This window comes from Stegodyphus dumicola, chromosome X2, assembly GCF_044657685.1.
Source record: "Stegodyphus dumicola isolate Sdum_Otavi_A_Nest chromosome X2, ASM4465768v1".
NCBI classification, from domain to species: Eukaryota; Metazoa; Arthropoda; class Arachnida; order Araneae; family Eresidae; genus Stegodyphus; species Stegodyphus dumicola.
In genome coordinates this window covers 177,849,645-177,867,960 of record NC_140781.1, presented here as the reverse complement: position 1 = coordinate 177,867,960, position 18,316 = coordinate 177,849,645, and the positions used below count along the sequence as shown (strand labels likewise).

At 32.7% G+C, this 18,316-nt stretch overlaps 1 protein-coding gene across 1 annotated transcript in view; it reads left to right on the top strand.

The window, feature by feature from the left end:
* Positions 1 to 11,075: 11,075 nt before the first annotated feature.
* The window catches only part of mRpS35 (mitochondrial ribosomal protein S35), a 49,682-nt gene continuing 42,441 nt past the window's right edge, over positions 11,076 to 18,316 (top strand). The window contains exon 1 of the mRNA XM_035357243.2: positions 11,076 to 11,238. Coding sequence (XP_035213134.1) covers positions 11,121 to 11,238 — 118 coding nt within the window. The 5' untranslated portion in view covers positions 11,076 to 11,120. The remainder of the gene's footprint in view (positions 11,239 to 18,316) is intronic.

The following is an 18,316-nucleotide window of genomic DNA, read 5'->3' as shown; positions in this document are numbered from 1 at the left end:
GAATTGTTACTTTCAGTATTGCGATCGCTGCTTTTAATACGTTCTAAAAATGTCTCTGCCATGTTGATAGACGTTTTTAGATGTTTAACTATACATTAGCATCTAAATTTATATTCTTAACTCGTTATTTCTTTATTCACATATTTTACTAACAGTTTCATTATCTAGTTCCTTAGTATATAAGGTATTTCTCCCACTTTCCCAGCGTGCCTTCGTGGTGTAGTGGTTCTGCACGCTGGGCCGGTATTCCAGAGGTCCGTGGTTCGATTCCCGGCGAAAGCGGTTGCTAATTTTTCATCTTTCCTTCTTCCAAATAATATGTCTAATGTCTCTACAAGTATAATATTTGATTCTCAGATAACATTGATGGGATTCATTGGTTAGAAAAAAAAGGGGGGCTCAACATCACTGAACTCACTTACTAGGTTTCTAAACTATTTACATTAACCTCAGGCCATCTAGGCCGTATTTTACAGTTAAGCATTCTCTTCTCTGTATGGCGACAGTCCCATCTCGGTATTTCTTTTTAAATAATTTTCCATTATATTACTACTTTCTTTTCATTTTCTAGGAGATAATCATATTGAAATTAATTATTAAAATTTATATTTTAATATTAGCAGCGATAGTGCAAGACTTGACTTCACCTTCAAAGTAGTTCCCTTCAGCATTGACACACTTCTGCATTCAGTGCTGCCACTGCTGGTAACTGTTCTGGAACGAGGTTTTTGGAAGGTCCTTCAGGAGATTCTCCGTTTCTGCCTGAACCTCTTCAGGTGAGATAAAATGGGTTCTCTTTAAGTAAGATTTAACTTTAGGAAATAAAAGTTGCATAGATCCAAATCAGGTGAATAAGGAGGATGCTGCATCACAGTATCGCTTTTGCTGGTCAGAAACTGCTTGACAGATAGGGCCGTGTGGGCGGTTGCATTGTCCTGGTGCAACAGCCATCCATCACGCCACAACTCTGGCGGTTTTTTTTTCCTAATTTTTTTACGAAGTTTTTAGTACGTCAATGTCAATGTAGTAGTATTGATTAACATTCTGACCACTTGGAACCCATTCAGTCATGATGAACGCCCAAGGGTGAGCCCAGCATGTTCATCATCTTCCACACTGTCCCTTTCCCCTGAAAATTGCTTATGCCATTCAAACACACGTGCATGAGACAAAGTTTCATCTCCATAAGCCTCGGTTAGCATTTGAAATGTTTCCTTCGTGGTTGATTTCTTAAGTTTCACAAGAAACTTGATGTTGAACCGCTGTTCGGTTTTTATATTAGACATTTTTCCGGCAGAATGCAGTTGCACGTGTTCACTCAATGACGCAGGACTCCCCACTGGCGTGGTCGAGTAAGCCGAAACTGGCCACATGGATAGAGGAGGTGTGTGACATGACGTCACCAAAACAGTTGTTGCAAACTCCACTCTGTTTTCAAGCTACACACTTAGTCTCTTTTTTGTGTGTGTCACACCTCGTATATATATATGTCATGTTTTAAAGCGTAGATGAAGGAATCCGATACTTTAATTTCTGGTCTCCGAAGACACTTTATTTACTATAAGTAGGAAGGATGAATGCATAAACCAAAAACTTCCAGATATGGCCGTTTGGAAACATAATTTTATTGCAGGATAATTCACATCAGATCATCTTTCTGTAGATAAGATATTTTTCAATCATAGCTGAATGCAATAATTTCCATGTACAAGGGTTTTAAAAGACGACGTATCTTATGCAGCGTTGATGAGGAGCGTCTTGCCAGGAGAAAAGCGTAAGCGAAAAGAGGAAGGAGGGAGGGAGTCAAAAATTTCAGTTCCGAATTAAAAAGTTTTGGGTTACAATTATTTGATTGGGCAAGAGGTATCTGCATTAAGCGTTACGTAGGATCGCATTATTAATTTAAATGACGCAGTTTAGACTTATAGCTCTATTTTTAAGATAGAGAGAAGAAGTCCCCAAATTAAATAAATTTTTTATATTATTATATTATAAAGGGGTTATAACCAATTAAAATTAGAAGTTTGCTTTCATACCTTTTATCTTACACATTTCCCCCTTTCAAAGAGAATAAGGCAGAGTGATAGAGAAGCCTTTTTGAGAGAAAAAGCATTAGAGCAGCAAAATATGAGAGAGATAATTTTGAAAATACAAAACATAAAATTAACATTTGAACAATTAAAAAAATCATAAGTTGTAAAATTTTGAATTCAATAATAATTTTAAGCACTATTATTCTTTTAAAATAATTGCACGTTTTTAAAGTCCTGTTAAGATTTGAGTCCAATCTGTAAAATGTTCTTGTTTCTGGAACATTCACATCACAATTTTGATACTTCAGGGAAGGATTTACAAAAATTTTTACACACAATATCAGAATTATAAAAATTTTATTTACCCACTAATCATTACGAATAAGCATTAATCTTAAAATTTTAAACCTACTAATTTTCACATTTATAAATATTTTATCATTTGTAATGAACAGCTCTATTGAAATTATGGTTTTTACTTTTATTATTACATTTTACAATTTTCTTATTTTACATAAACTGGAAGACCCCACAGCTTTCTCTTAGTACACACATATCTAGCTTCGGGTATAACCATTTTAATGGAATCATGTACTAAATTTTCATAAGTGGTTAAGGGTTGCTCTGGCAGTTACTTATAAAGGCCTACGTTCCTTGTTTAAAGGCAACTGGCCTTTTGAACTGCATTATAACATTCCATTATATTAAAAAAATCACACTACATTATATGAAAAAATAAAAATTCTATGTAAAATATTACATAAAGTGGAAGATTTCAACGTTTATACTGCATGAGGAGGGTAAAAGGAACAAATAACAGAGGTAAAATCATGGCCTCTGTTTTGAACCCTAGAACTCATTCATCATACTCTATATGCATTTATTCTTTTTTTCCTAATTTTTTAGCATTTTTATATGCATCATAAATATACTCAATATTCTAAACATTACATATTTTCTACATTATATTCAAAACAGAATTCTATATCCATTTTTTCTGTACGAGTTTTTCAAATAATTCAAAATTCTTAAAATTCAAATTTTTAATCAATAATCTCATTTATAATTATTACTATAGTAATTTTAATAACCTTCCCTAAATAACATAATTATAAATATTTAAATTCGTTATTATATAAAACATAATTATTAAAAACAAAATTTTTTGGTATCACAAAATTTCAATCATTTTGATAAAAATAGTACTGAATTTTTAAAATATAAACAACATTAGATACCTAAATTTCAAAGCAGTGCTTAATTAAAAATCACTTACCTCATGGTAATGAAAAATGCTTAACATACATCATTTTCAAAATAACATTAAATAAACTCTCAAAATTTGTAAATTAAAAATCATATTGGAAATATTGAGTCATTTTTAAGCAGTATTTTTTGCTTTTGCAAATCAATAAATAGAATTAAATTTCAGGAATGCAAAATTTAAAATCCGTTACATAATTCTCATTTTTTAACCGCTGAAAAGAACGTCATTTAATTTAGGTGATAAAATAACTGGAGAATAAAGATTAACACGAAGATCGATGCCGCACACTGAAAACGGACGTAGGCAAATCATCAGCCTAAGAACCTTGAAACATTTGTTAATATATGAAGGTGGATGATTCTTTTTGTTTTAATTTTAAGTTAAATGATCACTAGTTATAAAGCAGAGATAGACTGCAAGTTCAAGCACTAAAACAGAGCAAAACATTTTTCTTTTTTCCTTTTCTTTCTTGATATTGCTAGATAATTTAACAGTTTTAAATCTCCAATTTATTTCCGCATCCAATGTTCAATAAAACAGGGATTATTTCGCACAACTTCGAGTCCGGCTGCGCCATTTTTTGTAATATAACTACTCCATTATTGTGATAAGACTGCGGCATTATTGTCATAAGATGACTTGGTGGAAAGTAAGTTGCAAAGGTAAGTTACTTTATAACTGCGTACTTAGCAAGATAACACTCAACGAACACACATAACGATAAATTTAACACATAATTTTATTCCTGGATAAAGCACATCATCAATATGGATGCGCTATACACCCCCCAATTTTATACAGCCTAGATTTCTTAAAGAATGGACGAAATTTAGAAAAGTAAACTCTACGTAGCTAGTGGCAATGCAAAGCAGCGAAACGAAGCAAGAGAAAAGAGAGGGAGCTGTGAAGCAATTACCTTTTTATACTGAATTCCATTTCGGATCACATAATAGATTAATGTCCAGAATGTCCAGATATCAGGTTCAGATTTCTGGATAAGTGCGCAATTAGGGCATAGGAAAACCTGCCGGTTGTGCCTCTGATGCTTCCTCGTGTCTTTCCTCATATAATAAACTTTCTCTTGCTTCGCTAATTCACTAATGCTTTTCTACCACCCTGCTCTCCCGACCTTTATTTTGAAGGGAGGAATATGTAAGATATAAGAAAATACGATAGCTGCTTTAAAAATAATTAGCTACCTTAAAATTAACGATTTTAGATTTTGTGCTCTCCCTCTAAATCCATCTGTTCTCCCAAATTCGAGATCCTTCTATGTTAAGTAACAACCTCAAATTAACCAATCATAGCTTGTCTCCCCAAGTGCATCAGACTTAGTATAAATACCGCTGGTAAAGTAATTACGTCATTCCATTCCTGTCTTTAGCTTCCGCCGCACCAACTTCCACGCTGCTCTGCTTCCCTTTTCCAAATGCCTGCGTCGTTTCTTTAGTTTTTTGGTTTATTTAATTACGGCAAAGCACACTACGGCAATCTGCCTAAGGGGAGGGATGCCTTCGTGGAGGACTTTCTAAGGAAAACTGGCTCGTATACACGTTACACATGGGGAAAACCACGAAAACGCCCATGCAGCCAGCCCGTTCGCGGGATTCGAACCTCGGACCGAACTACCAGTGTTCAGCGACTTTACCGCTCGACCGCTGGTGGACCTCGTCGTTTCTTTAAAAAAAAAACATCAATGTGCACTGCGCAATAAAAAAAGGGGACACTTCTATATCTCCAGTTGTACTGGGCCAATTGAAGAAATTCAACTTCCGTTTTTCATGTCTCGAAAACGCGACTTAGGATATGTATTAGATATTAGACTTAAGATATGTATACGACATTGTTCTAATATAGGTATTTTGACACAAAATCCGACATTTTCTGAAATGACATGCCAATTTTTTTCCATATTTCAATTCTACAACTCAAATTACTCCAAACTGTCAAGTTTTGTAAAAATCGCACAAGTATTTTTTTAAAAAATTAGCTTTAAAAATTTTCTCTCCTCAATGTTAATTGAGTTCGGTATATACTTATTAATCTCTCTTTTTTTTAATTAAGCTTTTTTGTTTCTTTCTTTCACATTTCGAAATTTAGGCTCATTCCAAATAAAATTCGTCTATTTTGTATGATTTATTTTTAAATAATTTTTATAACTTTTTCGAAAAACAATTTTGAATTATAATCTATAAAATTTTTACCGTCATCATAAAGTAGATGTAGTATTTCTAAGCATACCTGTAAAAAATCACAGTTTTTATTCAATATTTCCGAAGATATACATGAATTTATATATTGGCGTGCTTTGAACTTTGGCATATTTGTTAAAAGCGATAATAACATCAAATGTGGTTTAGGCACTCTGTTAAATTTATTTGGAAGTAGGAACGAAGTGAATGGTACTTACGTATTATCGCAACCAGGTTGACGCTATTCGTTAAGTTTTGACGCTATTTGTAAGTTTGAGTAAAAAAGTATGAATAGAAAGAAAATGTATATTTATTAATTACAGATAATTTTAATACAGTTTTTTATATTATTTTCTTTTAAAATATAAAATAGCAATTAAACCCTTCCGGTTTCGAATTTGAATAAGTTGCAGAATTATTTTTTCGGCGGTAATCTTTTGGCTATTGCTTTTAGCACTGATTAAAAACCGTATTCGCCATAACCATGTACACGTCGACTTATTTTTACTTAAAAAAACATCCCAGAATTGCACAAAAACGGCATTGCGCACACTCTTCACTTTATCCATGTACACTGCTATTTTCTCATAAATTACAAAAATTTGCACGAAAATGCAGGAAAATTTTGTGAATCTCCACATGCTCTTTTTACAAAACTACGTATAACACGTAGGGTTGCCGTAAGTAGGGTTGCCAAATTTCGCAATTTATGCGAATTTTGACCTGGTTGCGATACTACGTAAGTACCAAGTGAATTTTTTTCGCTCATGCACAATGTAAAAAGGTAGGAGTGAAGTGACTTTTTTCCCGCTCCTGCACAACGGAAGGGAAAGGAAAATAGGTTGCCATATATTAAGAAGTTCGCCAAGTGAATTACTCTTGGAGCAAACTGACAAAAATACTCCAAGATAAGTTGTTGAATTTCCCCGTAAATTTCGCACCAAATTTTACAAAATTTAAATTTTAAGTATAATTTGAGTCGTAGAATCAAAATATGAAAAAAAAATTGGTATGTTATTTCAGAAAATGTCCTATTTTGTGTCAAAATACATATTTTATAACAATACTATATATGAATCGAATATATATCCTAAATCGCGCTTTCGACACATGAAAAACGCAATTTGAATTTCGTCAATCGGCCCAGTATAACGGGAGATATAGAACTGTCTCATTTTCTTTTGCGCAATGGATATAGAAATTTATCGTATTTAATTATGATTGAATAGGTGTCTGCCAAATTAATTGGATATGTGTGAAAATAAAGATTGGTGATTTGTCGGAATCTAGTTTCGTCGTCTTCGTCTATTCTTGCCACTCCGCCAGCACGACCACGCATCAAAATTATTACATATATGCAGACACACAGATATATATATCTGTGTGTGTGAGATAATACTGTATAAATCAAAATTCTAGCTTTAATCATAGTGCAGGCGCTCACATAATGCTTCGGCCAACGGTAATTTCAAATTTTGCAACCGGAACTTAAAATTAGTCGTTGGGGACAAAGCTGACCTGAAACTAAATAATTCTGAACCAGGATTTCATCTTAATACGTCGCATACTGCCGACTTGCTAATGCCATCTACTCCTTCTGCTTTCAAATAGATTTCAAACGTATGTAAGGTACCGATGCAGTTCTTCAAGAACGGGTCCACTTTCTGCGCAAATCTATCTGCCTTTGTTTAAAAAATACTTGTAAGAGGCAGCAAAAATTATTAACTAGACCACGACTGCAACGACTACTATATATAGCTATGTATCAACATCATTCAAAATATTTCATATATTTATGTACATGCATATATATAAGATAAAAAGTATGTAAATTCGGCTTTATGATTTAATTTAGTAATAATCTCTTAATTTCTCATCTTTAATTTGCGTATTTCCTTTCTGTATTCTAAAAGCAGTAATAACGTTTTTAGACTGAGCAATTTTTAGATTCATTTATGTCACATGGCTTGCGTAATGATGTACGGAACGCGGTCTCAAAATTTTCAGAACTGAAATCTTTCTGACCTAAACCAAAACCTTCTCTTGGTGAGCTTCCATACTGGATAATTGCGCACTTTTGCTTCTAACTCTGTGCCGCTTTGACGCTAGTTCATTCTGCTCTCTTTCTATCGCAACAGCATCAAAAATGTAAATGGTCTGTGAATAGGTACGATTAAAGTGCCAAGTGAATTGTGGCCACAATTGCGAATTGAAATAAAAATGATTATTTAATCTTACTTGGCTTTCAAGTTTCCTAGGCATTATGGGTTCAACATTTTAGCATTCTACGGAATCAGAATTCTTCCTCTTCAATATGGATCTACGTTGTTTGCTATATATTTGCTGCGCCATCAGTATTTCTACGTTTCTTCGTTTAAGCATTCCTGCGGATTTGCGCGATTGCTTCTAGATCAAAAATAATAAAATTAATAAAATTAAAGGGAAAAGTCAGAACTAAATGATAAATTATAATTTATTCTTTATGAAAGCCGTAATTAATTCTTTCTCTATGAAAGACGTAACCCAAAAGGAGTACATGCAAAATTATAAGAAAATTCAAATACGTATACTGAACTGAAAATAATACAAAATAGAAAAATAAACAAAAATTGTGTATTAATCTCATCTTTTTTACGCTTCAATCAAGAATTGCCAAGAGAAAACTATTTTGAAGCCTTAAACTAAGTTGATTAATGAGTTCCGAATACATGTTTCTTTCCTTTGAATCATTTGAGACACAAAACCGCTATATTAGAATCAAATCTTGACTTTAAAACAACATTTAATGGCTCTCATATGTTCAGACCTTTTCCCTACATGTATTCGCAACCCCTGGACTACAGAAATAATATACAAAAGTAGAAAAAAAATTAAAAAGGTAAAAAGAAAAAAAATGTGGCAAAAAAAACCTGAAAAAACAAAATGCTTAAAAACTTAAAAAGGCCAAACGAACTAATTACAATCATATCCATCAAGAGGAAACCCTAAACAATAAAAGAAAAAAATTAAATAAAAAAAATATTTGGTCAGTATTTAAAGCCTAAAATAAGGGCAGCTCGAAAGCGTATTAAACTGCCCTTTTTTCGAATCAAAATAATTGTCCCAAAAAGTACACAGACAACTACTCATAATAAAGAGGTGCGGAGAACTAACGTAGTTTTAATTAAAAAGCTTTTAAGAAACGCCCATAAAAAAGCTGCCGAGAACTAACGAATATTTTATTTAAAAAATATAATACACCAAAAAATACTAAGAACAAAAGTCTGCGAAAAGCAAACGAAGTTTCACTTTAAAAAAATATCCTTAAAAAGCTGCCGAGAGCTAACGAAGATTTTATTTACAAAATAATACACATAAAAAGTACTCAAAACAAAAAGCTTCCTAGAGCAAACGAAGTTTCACTGGAAAAGCTGCCGAGAACTAACGAAGAATTTAATTAAAAAGATGCCTAAAAATTCCCAAAACAAAAAGCTGAAGAGAACAAACAAAGTTTCATTTAAAAGTTATCCGCGATTCAATTCACCTATAGGTGTCGCTTTCACACATTAATGTGGCGGATAAAAACTGGTATTTTGATTTGTGATCTGACTTCGTACATTCAAAAATGGAGTTGCTTAACTTTTCCGAAATGCTTGATTTTGTTCAAGGAGGCGTAAATTCTCGCTGTGTTACTGAAGCAGAGCGAATTTTGAAAAGCGGATTATTTGGTAATGTACGGAATTTTACTTGAAAAATCCAATTTACAAATTTTGGCTTCCTATTTAACGATAAGTTGTACAGCGTCCTGATCGCATGAAATCGAAAGACATTTCCTTGTTAAAAAGGAGAAGTAAAATTAAAAAAAAAAAAAAAAAAAAAATTCCTTGTTCATGTAAAGGAGGAACTGCTGGCTGTTGTAGGAAATTGTGTCACTGTTTTATTGTATTGCGACAGGTAGCTGATTTTAACGTTCACTGATTGCAAACAAATGATTTCATATGTGTTTAACTTGGGATTTGTAGAAAATCTGTGCAGTCAAAAGTGTCTTTTTCCCCATAAAAATGATATTGAATCATTATATACTAAAAATATATTGATCTATTATATTCGTCTATTGTATTCATATCTATTAGATACATAATAGCACTAATTATCAGATGCAATTTTGAGAATATCAACAAGCAAAACACTTAAAAATGAAAAAAGACACTTGTAATAGAAATATTAGTATTCTATATGTATTATAGAAAATACATGCAATGAATAATACCATAACCAAACATTAAAAAAAAAAAAAAAAAAAGAGCAGATTAAGTATTACTTACCCCTTAGTACTTGAGAAAGCAATCCTGGCATATAACATGTAGTTAACTTTTGATTACATGATATTACAAGCATTTTCTTTATATTTGTCCTACAAGTGGTTAAAATGACTGAACACATAATGCCCACAACAATAAAAAATATACGTTTAATTACTTTTCGATCGTAACACGCTTCACAAACTACGTAGTATTGTCAAACTTAAATACAGATTTTTAATGTTTCCACCTTTTAGCCACGAGATGGCGGATCAGAGCGCTGGAATCGCGGATAGAAATTATAAAAATTTTTGATAGAAAATACTGAAAATAAAAAACTGGCAAGAAGAATCGAAGTTTAAATAAAAGGCCTCATTAAATTAAAATATCAATCAGGAAAAACTTACCTAACACCATCTTACCACTTGTTGAGTAAAGGAAGTTAGAAATGGATGCCGAATAGGTTTGTTGAAAATTAAACTACATATGGAATGAGTTTTACTAAAAAGGGAAAAAGGAAAACTAGGGAACGGAATTATAGATTTCAAAACACAGTTATAGATTTACTTCATTGATATCTTCTTTCACTCATTTTAGAAGAATTCTACATTCATCTATCAGAGTCCGCCAGGAGGGTCAGGTTGCGCTCCAACATGACTCATGTATCAGATTCAGAAATATTGAAATGCTGCGCAGTTTTTGTAATTTTTTTGAATACTTCAGGTATTAGTGTTAACCAAACAATTATCCTCAGGTTCATGATATTGTTAAATGGTTATATTCTATAAAAAATAATTTGTGATTGTCTGGAAAAACGATATAAATATTCTGTTATATATATATAACATATTTTGTAATATACGTAACAGTTAAATAATTTGGGCAGTACTGCGCATGCGTTGGAACCTATTTTTAACCTCCTTGGTTGGAACGAAGGCACCAATAGGAAACTTGGCTTTACAATGTAGGAGGACAAAAAGAATAAACGAGGTAGGAGGACAAAAAAAAAAAAAAAAAAAAAAAAGAAAAAAACGAGAAACAATAATTATTATTGCTACCCAAACAATGGGAAAATCAAAAAATGTTGAGGAAACCAGTTCGAATCGACAAGTATGGTCAACTCATTTTCATTAGAAATTTCATATAAAAAATACTATTGTTTATGATACTTTTTCACTATGGTATTCGTAGAAATTTCATCTAAACATACTCATTTTTCTTCTGATATTGTTCTCGGCGTATTTACACTTTTCTCTTTAATTATTTGCTCGTCGGGCAGAAAGACTGTTATTGTGGCGAAGATGTGCTTTCTGTTTATGTATGTGAAGTAAAAGAGTGAGGGATAAACATGTTTGTTGTTTTACCATATTTCCTTAGACCAGTTACTCGAGTATGTGTAACAAGCAGACTTTTGAAAATATATGAGAAACAGTGCTATTATTCTACAGAAGTCAAAGTTACTGATGGTAATGTTGCTGTCTTTCTTATTACGTTAATTAATATGTATATCGCGCGTTCATCGAAAGTATTTAGTTTTGTACCTTGGAAATTAAATTAATACTTCGTCACGTGAAAAATCATACCGTCATTCCAACTATAGTGTTTAAGAGCTTAACGGGGTATTTGTAACGTTGAACAATTCTTCTGTGTTGGTGATGTTTTCAGATAATCTCTCGAACAGTTATTTTTTAAATTACAAAATGTTGATTCTGCTTCTAGTCTAAAAATTATGTGATCATTTGGTATCAGTTTGAGGCTCTAGTGTAGAAATGGGCACCCCTTCGATTAGCAACAAATTTTGTTAAATTTTGGCGATTAAACCTCATTTCTGGTTACCATGATAATTTTAACTTCCTGATTTTTTTTTTTTTTTAATGAAAATAGATTTTTGTGTACATGGACAAAGTTAAGGCAGTGCGCAGTGCCAAGTTTGTGCAATTCTCTGATGTTTTTTGAAGTGAAAATAGATCGATTTGCGCAGAGTTTGGGCAAATCTTTGACTTCTTATTTTGGGTTTGTGTAGTGGCTATCTTGAAATTGTGCCTTCCTACCACCAATATTCGCTTCAAAAAAGAATCGACTAAAAACAAGTGGCACCCAGTTGTAAAGTTTTTCCCATGGTATATAACGAATGATAAATACAAGGAGTGGAATTTTATTTCCAAACTGTCCACCAGTGATGGAGTGTGTAAGATCATTTGTTCAGGCAACAGCAGAACTGGGTTAATCTTTGGATTATGGTAACTTGGCGAAACTTTGGCGACCAACCCTGCTACAGCAACGTGCTAGTTTTTGTTTGGACGCCATTTTGTTTTCACGAAGTAAAGGCATGTTTTTTTTTTTACTCAACATTTTTTTCCAACAATCTGCTAGCCGAATTACACTTGTGCTAGAACTTTTATGGAACAAAAGTGCTTAATCATGACGAAGATTAGGTGCGAAATTGGGAGAAAGTGCAGAATCGCAAACTGCTTGCCACATTTTTAAGAATTGCACATACACGGTATCCATATGCACGTCAACCTATTTTCACTTAAAAAAACATCCCAGAATTGCACAAAAATGGCATTGCGGACACTCTTGACTTCATCCATGTACACTGCTAAAGTCCTAGCTAGTAACCTTTATCGCCGTACCAAAATGTCACCAAACTATGTTACCATATTCCAAAGATTAGCCCAGAACAGCTTTCGTAAATATTATAAGTTTAGCAAACTTATAGTTCATACTATCACTAAGGCCTGTGTTTATGTCAAGCTGCATAATATTTGGACAACTCATTGCAGTCTGCACTAAACAAAAAAGAAAAACTGTGCCATGGAAAAATAAATATAAGAACATTTTGTCATCATATTTGTGACTGATTTACTACCAACATTCAAAAGTAAGCATTGGCTTACTGATTGTCGAGTGGATAAAACCACGAATCGTAGCTAGTTTGACCTGGGTTTGAATCCCTGCCATTGTTTTGATTATATGGGTTCTCCCCCTCCCATGTATAACATGAATATGAACCAGTTTTCATCTTTAAAAGTCATCCATAAAGGTGTGGTGTATTTAATTATGTCAAAGCACACTAGGGCTCTCTGCCTAAGGGGAGGGATAACTTCATGGAGGACTTTCTAAGGGAAACTGGCTTGTATATATGTTACACATAGGGAAAACCACGAAAACACCAATGCAGCCAGCCCGTTTGCGGAATTCGAACCTCAGACCGAACTACCAGCATTCAGGGGCTTTACCGCTCGGCCGCTGGTGGGCCTTTATCCATAAAGGCATCCCTTCTCTAGGCTGATTAAGTCAAACATATATGTATCTCTGGATATGTCTGTGTTTTGTAAATAAAGTATGTGTGTACATTTCTAGTACACTTTTAACTATCATTGCAAAGACAAATGATATATGTAGCTGGATAGTCTCATCTTCTCCAGACAACTGCTATTTTTACTTTTGTAGCAGTTGTATTAACCCCTTCGAGCCAGGTAGCGAAAATGTGCGCTTATTGCGGAGGCCGGCAGTGTCTTCCGCGAGCGTCTCTTCAGGGCCGGGGGCTTTTTTGCTACTAAGCCTAAATCCATGAAATTTCCGAAGTATCAATGCATTGTTTAATAATGCTCTATAGAGTATTTAAACAGCTTATGCTTTATAGATATTTTTATATATATATACTTTAATTACCTTATTTCTTGTTTAAATGCATATTTTACACATTTTATTTTAATTACTCACCATTTTATGACTTTTAACATTATAATCTGAAAACTAAATATATTACTTAAAATTCTCTTTTCATATGAAAAATTTTAAAACAGGGATCTACACACAGTCCTACGTTACATTCCTTGAACTCGTAATAACTCATTTGCCGTTTTGGAGGGTTTTTCCGGGAATGTGAACAAACGAAGCATCGTCGTCTCATTTTCTTATCAATCTCTTCTGAACAAAGTTTTGGAAAATGTCTTTCAGTTAATCTTTCAGAATCAATATCAGAATATCATAATTTCAGAATCAATATCTGAAATATTTTGCATCATTTCTGCTATTTCATGCTCTGTTAAACATTTTCGACGCTTTGACATTGAAACGGTAAAAACAGAAAGAATTCACGTCTAACAAGATCTAATTATTTTCTAAAAACTGAACTGTAAACGGAAATACTCAACGCTTTAGCGCATATAAAACTTCTACTTACAATAAACAACTACCACGTGCGAATAAAGTGCGATTTAAAGAGATGTCATAAATCACGCCATTCGGAAACATTTAGTTCCCCATTTGTTTATATAATCAAAAACATGTGTATGTGAGTCATGCTTCTCTCATTTCAAGTAGAAGGTCTAATGCACATGTATCTGAAACCATATGGACATACAGTGCCATCTTGTGGCAGAAATTATAGTTTGAAAAACGTTCCAAGGTACTGGCACAAATACGTGACAGTCGGTAGAGAATGCAACAATCCTCTGGCACACCTGCGTGTCGGCCGGTAGATAAGTGTGTTTGTTGCTGGCACGTATACGTGACAGTCGGCGCGAAGGGGTTAAAAGTGTGATGCATGATCTTATTTTTTTTTTGGTTACTAATGCAATAAATGTTAAATTATTAGTTATAAGTTCCATCTCTGGATTAGCCTACTGAACAATTATAATTTGTTTTTCCTATTATTTATCATTACTTATTAAAAATTTTTGTTTCCTCTAAAAGTGCTTCATTTCTCAGCAATTAAATGGGTTAGCAGCTGCATGGTGTTTTATGTTTTTTGGATGATCTTTACTGTATGGTACCCCTTTGTTTCTGTCTGTGTTGGTTGTTTGTGAAATCTGGAATCCCGCTGCGTGAAATAGGTTTTTCGATAACCCTAATGTTGATAATGTTGCCGAAACTAGCTGTGTGGAAAATTGTGTGTTTTTTTTTTTTGGTTGATCTTTACATTATGGTAACTTGGCAATTTTTTGGCGAAAATTTGGCAACCAACTCTCCTACAGCAACCCTCTATTTTTTTTCCCTGCCGCCATTTTGTCTTCACGAAGTAAAGACATGTTTCTTTTCTTCTTATCTACTGAACACTTCTTCCAACAATCTACTAGCCGAATTACACTTATGCTAGAAATTTTATCAAACAAAACTGCTTAATCATGACAAATATTCACTGCAAAATTGGGAAAAAGTGCACAATACCATACTCCTTACGCGTTTTTCAAAATAACACATACACATAAACCATGTACACGCCGACTTATTTTTACTTAAAAAAACATCCCAGAATTGCACAAAAGTGGCATTGCGCACACTCTTCACTATATCCATGTACACTGCTTTTTTCTCATAAATTAGAAAAATTTCATGAAAATACATGACAATTTTCTCAATCTTTAAACCCGGTAAAAAGAACACATATGAAATTACCTGATCGCGAAAAAGTATTTACCCTTTACAAATATGAACATTTCCACATATAAAATAAATAAAATATCCAAAACCTTTTACCTCTAAATCATCTATTACATTATACACGTCACCAACGAATTCATACCGCAAGCATTACAAATACTTAGTATCAAATATTTAAATTATTTCCATGCACGTTTATTTCAACTTAAACGTATACCAAATTCCTACAAACATAAAATTCACAAAATAACTATCATTTAATTAAAATATCACTAAACCATGTACACGTCGACTTATTTTTACTTAAAAAAACATCCCAGAATTGCACAAAAATGGCATTGCGCACACTCTTCACTATATCCATGTACACTGCTTTTTTCTTATAAATTAGAAAAATTTCACGAAAATACATGACAATTTTCTCAATCTTTAAACCCGGTAAAAAGAACATATATGAAATTACCTGATCGCGAAAAAGTATTTACCCTTTACAAATATGAACATTTCCACATATAAAATAAATAAAATATCCAAAAACTTTTACCTCTAAATCATCTATTACATTATACACGTCACCAACGAATTCATACCGCAAGTATTACAAATACTTAGTATCAAATATTTAAATTATTTCCATGCACGTTTATTTCAACTTAAACGTATACCAAATTCCTACAAACATAAAATTCACAAAATAACTATCATTTCATTAAAATATAATTAAATTCAAAAACACTACTTAAAATATAAATGAGCACATACATTAAATTAATAAAAATTACCTTACAATCCTAATTACTTTAAACTAAATCATTGCTAATAACAATTTTCCCAATAATACCAAATTCCTTTCCACCTTACATTTAGAACAATGCATAAAAATAATATCCTCAAATAATTAAAAATACTAACTTACCTAATCTTCTTCAGAATCTTGATTACGTGGCGGATACACTTTTCTAATTCATTCAATAAAATTATTGAAAGATTTTTTTCTGCGAATTTTTCCTCCATACTTCCTCCGCTAAATAAAAAGCAAACTTCTCTTTATCACAATGCCTAAATACCCATTTCGAATTCACTTTACTTAGGGCCATGAGATCCAAAAATTACACAACACTGTTTCACACAACACAGAATAAAGCTAAATACAAAATTTCCACATTTTTTCCCGATTTCCCCCCCCTTTTCCGATTAAAGAACCGTAATTCGTCCATTAATATCACATGACATATCCCATGATCTCTCATTTCCCTCACGCAAAATAATGCGTAATCGGAACTGAGTACTGCTCACATTATTACCAAAGTCCCAGGTAGTAACCTTTATCGCCTCCAAAATGTCGCCAATCTACCAGTTACCATATTGTAAAGATCAACCTTTTTTTTTTTTTTTGTTTAGTTTTTGTCATTAATAAGGGGTTATTTCTGCGAATATCGCCAAACGTGTTGTAATAAATTTATATTTTGGCTGTTTTTTGTAATAGTAACCCTTTCGTATGGACAGGTTTTTTTTAAATTTTTTTTATTCTTGCCATTTTTTTCAATTGCTGTGTTAGGTTGGATGTATGTTTATTTTGAGTATGTCTTTATGTCATATGAGTATTCATTTGAGTATGTCTTTATGTCGTATAAGTATTCATTTGAGTATGTCTGAGGTAAGTAAGAGGATGAATGTTGATGGTTTGGACGCTGTTATACATATTTATATGCCAATTAACAGTGGATGAGCCGAAATGGCCAAAAATTGAATTGCTTACGTGGAGGATGGAGGTGGTAGTGGGAAGCATGAAAAAAAGGTATGTTAAAAAATTGACGGTACATTTATTTATCTCTGTGTGTTAATTTTTGTTAAAAAATTTGTTGTTTAATGTTTTTATGCTAGGAAAAATGTATTTTTGGTTATTTATTACTCTCTGTTTGTGTATTTTTGGTTATTTGTTCGCATATACACACACATATATATAGATGTATGTGTGTGTATTTAAGAGGATTATAAAGCTATAAAATATGAAATTTTTGTAACTACAGTATGAAGTCCAAGATCCAGATGTCCAATATCTGGGATGATTTAAAATCTGGACCTCAAAGCCATCACCAAAAACATTTTTGTAGGGAAATTTTTTTTTATACTTTACGCATTAGCATATGATTTTTTACCCTATAAGAAAGCGTGGAGAATCTCGACTCTTAATTTCATTTTGGCACTAAATAAAATACCTTGTTATTGAAGAAACAATCATTTTTGCATAAATTTGTGTGATCAATAATTTGGCTTTGTAGCTGCGTATCTGCTTGGCATACATCTCAAACCAAAACAATCTACATAGAAACATTGTTGATTTTACAACTGCTAACATTTTATATCCCTGACGCCAACCTGGCGAATCATTATTTATTATATTTTGCTTTCATCACTGTATGTTTATCAACACATGACAACTTGAGTATTGACTTGACAAAAAAATTGTTTAGGCAGCGATGGCTAAACAATTTTTTTTTTATATTAGTAATTAAATAACAAAGAGTATGGAAACCTTTTTTATTGACATTTCGCATGGCGATGGTTACAGATTTAATTTAAATGCGCTAAATGTTGACGAGTAAAAATTAAAAAAAAATTTCTTTCCATATGCTAAAAATAGATTTTAATGATACTCATTGGCCAAAAGATTACATTTTGCGCTATTTGAATTAAGAATAACTGATTTTGCATTCACATAAACCCAGAACCGCCGCCAGAGTTCGTATGGCCGTATCGGACGGTTGAAGTTAGGACAAAATTTCTGGAATTTAGAGAAGCACTGAGTTACAAAATTAAGGGATCATAAACTTTTTAGAATTTAGGGAAAGCACTGGGACCCAAAATTAAGGGGCAGGAAAAATTTAGAACTTACGGAAGCGTTTGGTAGCAGAATTTAGAGAGATTGCATCAGGCGGCAAAATATCTAGTTTTGGCCCTTAGTAAGCTTAAGTATATGTTGGAATGTATTTATTCAGGATTCAGATAAGCCTTAAGCATGTGCAAGAATTAGATGTAAGTATATTAAATAACTAAATTAATACAATTCAGATTGTCTCAGTGTGAGATTGAAGCAAGACAAAATTTAATGGAACATTTTGTCTTTCGTCATTAATCACATGCTACATAACC